We start from the raw sequence: 6,624 nt of genomic DNA on the forward strand, positions 1-6,624 counted from the left end.
CTGCGCGTCCTCAAGTCACCAAGGTGCTTATCGTAGAAGATAATCTTGTCAACCAGAAAGTGTTGCGTAAGCAGCTCACCAATCGAGGCATGGAAGTCCATGTTGCGAACCATGGAGGAGAAGCACTGGACAAGCTGATGCAGTCGACATATTGGCGTGATGCCGCCAGCATGACAGACCGGCTCGAGATCGGCGTGGTCCTCATGGTAAGTTGGCTTTGGCCGCCTTCGTGCCGTCTACGTTTCCACGACATACTAACGGAGAAATAGGACCAGGAAATGCCAGTCAGTAAGTGCAACGGAATACTCCAAGAGTTTCGACGTGGGGATGCATGTGCTTACCATTTGATATAGTGGACGGCTTGACGGCAACCCGCAAGATCCGAGAGTATGAAGCACAAGGAAAGCTTACAGGACATATACCCATTATTGCTGTGACGGCCAATGCGCGGTCGGAGCAGATTGCGGCCGCACTCCATGCGGGAATGGTGAGTCGTCTTTGCATTCTCCACGCAGCTGTGCGCTCGGTACGTACGGGCCCCGCTGACAGTCGTGGTGGCTGAATAGGATGATGTCGTCTCGAAGCCGTTTCGAATCCCAGATCTTGTGCCCAAGATCGACGAGCTCTTGGAGCAGTACCCGTTGCCGTGATGGGGATGGGGATGATGCAGCTGAGAAACAGGACCTCGAGAGTGGTGAGGGATTGACGACAGGTCAGTCAAGCGAGGGAAGTCAACAGAAGATTCTATAGCGGCGGGTGCGATGACAGAAGCACCCGGTTTTAATGAAAGTGCTGGTTGCCGACCATTTTACTCGCAGTGTGCTCAACCATGGCACTGGAACGCGAAGAAGGAGTAACTAGGTCAGGTACTGATAACAGCGAGGCTACAACTTTCAGCTCTCGGCGATGGATGGTCGAAAAACGCCACGCAATCAACGATGCAGCCTTGCGAGAGCAACTGCATATCTAGGTATCTATTGAAGTGGTCTGTACTTTCTTACTGCATGCATGAATGTATACCTCATGCATGAATGCATGAATGCATATGAAAGGCTGGCCGGACTGACCCCACGCAAGTTACACGGCGTGTACGTCTGTCCGTCTCGGACACGAACACGTCAAGGGTGTACAGCAGTAGTACATTACCACTCCAGATACACACATACATACATACACATACATACATGTATGCATACAGTACATACACTTACAGAACTTGCATGTCGGTTTTTCTCGTATGTGGCTTTGAGGTGAGGCGGTATATATAGAGGGAGAGGGAGGGACAAGGAGAGAGGGAGGGGGAGAGAGGGAGGGGGAGAGAGGAGAGAGAGAGGGAGAGAGGGAGAGAGAGTATAGAGCAAGCTATTACGCTCATGTCCTGATATGGCTTACCTACCTAGACGTCAAAAGTTCATATACAGTACCTTGCTTGAGAGATATATATATATAGTTTTACGAGAAGCCAATATCGCGTGTGGAGAGAGAGAGCGAGGAATCAATCAAGCTCAGTACTGTACATACCTTAGGCGAGCAGCGCTCTTCGGTAGCGAACGGAGACGTGCATACATGCACATATATATATTAGTCAGGTAGGAGGTATATGATGATATATCTGTTACAACTTCATCGTAAAGATCCACTACAGTACAGTTCGTTCTTTTCTTTTCATATTCCTAATTAGGTACATGTACTTTCTAGGAGGTACAGCTATGTTTTCACAGCATGGTAGAACGTGGCGGGCATGGATTAGGTCGGGTATGTACCTACACGTGTAGCAGGTAGGCTCTTTTTCCTTCTTTTCTTCTCTTCCCTCCTCTTTTCTTTCTTTCTTCCTTCCTTTTCGGCTCTAGTGTTGTCTTTTCTTTTTTTTTTCTTTTTGTTGGTTTGGGTCCCGTCGTTTGTGATAGATTATTGGGAGGGAAAAGAAAAAAGAAGAACAAGGCGGTGGTTGGCGGTGGGGTGGAGAATAGAATAGAACAAGAATGGAGAAATTGGAGGTAAGAATAAGAACAAGAACAAGAACAACGGGGTCTGGAACTTGCTCTTTCCTTCTCTCTCTCTCGCTGCAGTCTGTGGTTCTCTGGGTCTGGTTCTGGATGCTAGTGGATTGGATCGTACGCACATGTATGTAACCGAAACGAACGAACGAACGAACGAACGAACGAACGAATGAACGAATGAACGAATGAATGAACCAGTGCCAACCAACCAACCAACCAACCAACCAACCAGACTGTGTTGATGTTGTTGATGATGATGATGATGACGATGATGATGATCGGACGATTATCTTCCAATATCGAGACTGGATCTAGATGAGAACTGCCACTGCTTCTACTCCTACCTCCTCCTCGCAGCTACAATAGCTCGCTCCCAACCTCCCTCCCAGCCTCCCAGACAAGGTATATAAGGTACCTCATATATATACAGCTCAGGTTCAGGTAACCTACATTTTGGAGAGGGTAAGGTATGTCAGGGAGTTAGGTTTTTCTATACTTGTCCACATACCTTACCTTCTACCTTACATGTACATACATGTACCTTCTAACATACTTTTGGGCATTCGCGCAATCATCATCATCATCATCATCATAGACATCTTCATGGACAAGGGGAGCCCGAGCAGTAGTTGAGGATTTAAAATTTTCTTTTGTTGGATTCGATGCGATTGTGTCTGCTAGGGCTACCTATCTACCTACCCTACCTACCTCCTACCTTACCGATTGATCTTTGGGTATCGATGTACGTACATGAGTGGTAGCGAGGACTAGGTATGTACGGGTACATAGGAACTCAGTTAGCGACGACAATCGACAATGACGACAATGACGACGACGACGACAACTTAGACGGGCCTGCCCTGCCTGTCTGTTACCTGTTTGTGTTCAGCTTCACTGGTGAGAGAATCTCCATATATGTATAGAGTGTCAAGCGGGGATATACGGGCATGTAGATACCTACCTAGGTATAGAGGAGTAGTGTAGGAGGTAGGTCGGTTTTCATTCTCCCGCTGGCAACTGACGGGCGTCGGGGAGCGGCTCAGTAAGCCATGTGTACTGTACATATATGCGTGCGTGCGTGCGTCCCACGCGTGAGTGCGTGCAGTTTGTTGGGTCCACTTACACACATATACATACAGTACACACCAACACATACACACCAACATAGGTAGACACACATGCAACTTTGGGCGAAATTGGGAATGGCTTTCTATACGATGTACAGGTACAGGTACAGGTACTATATATCTTGCATCTTTTGTCGATTAAATATATATATAGACGGGAGACACTCTTTCTGTAACGGGATTGAACGCCTCATTCTCTCTCAATCCCACTCTCTTTCTGTAGCCTAGACCTGTCTGTCTGTCTGTCTGTCTGTCTGTCTGTCTGTCTGGAGAAGCGAATCGCTCGGTAAGATAGGTTAGGAAGTAAGGTAAGTAGTTCTCTCTCTCTCTCTCCTCTCTCTCTCTCTCTCTCTCTCTCTCTCTCTCTCTCTCTCTCTCTCTCTCTCTCTCTCTCTCTCTTCTCTCCTCTCCCCTCCCCTCCCCTCCTCTCCTCTATGAATCTGCAAAGTCCTTCAAGAGGAATGACCATGCCCATCTCACCACCCCGCCTCTAGCTGGCTGGCCCTACTCCTAGAAACTCCAGCTCCAGCTCCAGATCCTAGGTAAATACATATTCTAGTAGTTGTTATTATTAAAGAAAAGAAAACGAAACCAAACAATATCACCGCTGCCCGTCGCCCGCCCGCCCGCCCGACAGACAGACAGACAGATAGCCCAAGTCGGTTGAACATCGGCCGGGTTGTTGATGCAAGCACATACAGGTAGGTACAGTACTTGTAAGGTATACAATCATGCTCGATGATGCAACCCCGCGAACATGACGATACATGTACCTAGGTAGGTATAGGGTCTATAGAATGGGATGGGGATGAATGTCCGGGTAAAGTACAGGTACAGTATCATTCCAAAAAAAAAGTTACAGGTACAGGTAGGTTTTAGCCTTTTAGAGTAGTAGTAGTAGAGTAGAAAGGTGGAGGTACCTAAATAAGGTACATTAAACATGTATTGGTCCCCCCTTTCCATATTGGAAACCCCGCTCGACAACATGAGCAAGCCTCCACTCGGGCGGTATGCGGTACCAGACGGTAATCGGGGGGACAGACTGGACAGGAGGGGGGGAGTGATGACACTGCACCACGATTTCTTTTCGTCATCGTCATCATCATCATCATCGTCATCATCATCATCTTGTATCTTTGTAGTCTTGATGAGGTACCTGTACTGTACCTTATCGACCTAGGAGGTACACTGGTCTTCTTCTTTAGTAAGCTCGATTGTCCCAAAGGAGAAAAAAAGGAGAATAAATACCTACTGTAGAATAAGAGAAGATGCCCGGGCAGTGCGGGGAGTGAGTGATCAAAATCCATCACTACATACAGAACAAGTCTTGATTTCTTCTTCGCAATCTCGCTTTGGGAACGAGGCACACGGTGGTAGGGCCCTCCTCCCCGTCATCGACAGGAGGATCCATCGAAAAAAAAAGATACATGTCTAGTGTGTGTGTGAGAGTGTGTGTGTGTGCGTCGGTCGGGTGTGTCCTGCAGGGACGGGGGACACGAGTTTTGACCGGTCTTTAGGCTGGAGACGTCACCTGTAGGGGTGTGGTCCCACGGTGTATCAAGTCTTCGGTTCTAGATGAACCATTTCCATCACTCGTATCCACTGTTTACGCATTATGCATGCATGGGGAGGGGTCAGGATGTATATCAGTATATTGGCAGAGCTGCAGCACGCACTCGCTCCCATCAGCCATGCCACCTCATGGTAGTGTACCGTCAGTAAGGTAGGTAGATAACAGCCTACCACGCCGAGTGATGATACTCGGCTATCAGCCTCGGTATGGATGACCATATCTCTTGTCCAAAGGCACATCCATCGGGGGCAGGAGGAGATGGGGAGGATGGGGAGGATGGACATGGGACACCATGGTACACAGACACCCGACAGCACATTCCTACTCGCCCGCGTCCAGTACAAGGTTTCCAACCCACTGTCTCTGCTTTCGGCCGTCGGTTCCAGCAACCAGCCTGCTGGGTCACCAGACGTTTCTCTGTCACCAGCCGCCAGCGAGTGGTCGTAGCCGAAGCCGCCACCACTCGTGTTGGTAATTGGCGTCACGCACAAAGCAAAGACGTCAGATCCGCTCGGTGGTTGTTGTGTGTATGGGTGTGGGTGTGAACACAGGGCGCAGCGGTGTGTGATGAAAGAAGAAAGCTGATGAAGGTCGTGCTACGGAAAGGGCTCTCTTGGGTGGGTGGGTAGTATGAGGTAGTGTAGTAGTGCACAGCGCACAGTGCTCAGTGCACCAGTAGCGAGGAGTGGGCTGGGCGGCCTGGCACAGTAGCAAACAAGCTAATGATAGTAGTATGTAGTAGGCGGGCAGTGGGCAGTGGGCACGCACGGCGCCTGCACACATCGATGCCCTATAGTGAGATGCAACAAGCGACAAGCCGTCGTATCAGAGTGCTACTAAGCATGCTGTGTAATCTTCGGCATGATGAGATGCATCAGAGTTTGGCCGCCACAGCAAAGACTGAGGCGTATGTGTACCCAAGCCAAGGCCCCCGGACTACAAGAACGATGCCGGGGGTCAGTGTTTGGTGCTGCATCAGTGCATCGTCGACCTCCCACGGCCAGCCCTGTTCGTGAGGTGAGAGCTTACGCCTCTTGTCGTTGTTACTGTTGTTGTTGTTGGTGTTGGTGGCGGCGGTTGTGGTGGTGGTGGTGGAGGTAGTAGTGGTGGTTGGGTGGGCGCAAGGGACCCGCATGAACGAGGTACCTCCTAAAAGGTACTGTACTTACTGCATGTGTAGCAGTTGGAAGCGGAACTCCCACCATCGGGAGCCAGTGGCAGTGGCAGTGCGCACTGCGTGCAGCCGGATGTGCCCATTCCGACAGAATGGTTAGAGTGCAGTAGCGCCAGCGACCATGCTGCTGCCGGGGCTGGTCGTTGAGCGATCGGGGGAGGGTGGACCGTGGCAGACAAGACAGCAGACTAGGCCCGGCCTTTGACACTCATTCGGCATCCATGCCCATGCCGCTGCCACGGAGGCAGTGCCCGCGACCATGCGATAGGGACTCGAGGACCAACGGGAGTGTCCACTGGACCACTAGACCACTGGACCACTGGGCCAATGGGTCACTGGGCCACTGAGAACCACAGTCTCGCCTGCCTGTCGGCTTGCACGAATGGCCTGCCCTGTGTTGTGTTCGCAGTGCAGTGCAGTGGGTGCGGTGCAGACTACCTGCCTCCTCTACTGTGCAATACGGGAGAGGCAGAGAATGCATGTACATGTAGTGCTGATGTGAATAATACCAGGTACCTCAGATATCGAGACGCCCGCCAAGGCTGGAGGGCAACCGAAGCGTGAGAGGCAAGGCTAAGGTACAACTACCTACCTAGGTAAGGTAGGCCAAGGCACCTCGGTCAGATCAGGTCAGGTAGTTGCAGACTTACAGAGAGAGAGAGAGAGAGAGAGAGAGAGAGAGAGAGAGAGAGAGAGAGAGAGAGAGAGAGAGAGAGAGAGAGAGAGAGAGAGAGAGAGAGAGAGAGAGAG

General features: G+C 50.4%; 1 protein-coding gene across 1 annotated transcript in view; it reads left to right on the forward strand.

The window, feature by feature from the left end:
• The window catches only part of SEPMUDRAFT_148342 (uncharacterized protein), a 6,944-nt gene extending 5,774 nt beyond the window's left edge, over window positions 1-1,170 (forward strand). Inside the window, exons 9-10 of the mRNA XM_016904862.1 lie at window positions 354-487; window positions 567-1,170. Of these exons, the coding sequence (XP_016762834.1) occupies window positions 354-487; window positions 567-650 (218 nt within the window). The 3' untranslated portion in view covers window positions 651-1,170. The remainder of the gene's footprint in view (window positions 1-353; window positions 488-566) is intronic.
• The last annotated feature ends 5,454 nt before the right edge of the window (window positions 1,171-6,624 follow it).

Source organism: Sphaerulina musiva (genome assembly GCF_000320565.1).
Source record: "Sphaerulina musiva SO2202 unplaced genomic scaffold SEPMUscaffold_3, whole genome shotgun sequence".
NCBI lineage: Eukaryota > Fungi > Ascomycota > Dothideomycetes > Mycosphaerellales > Mycosphaerellaceae > Sphaerulina > Sphaerulina musiva.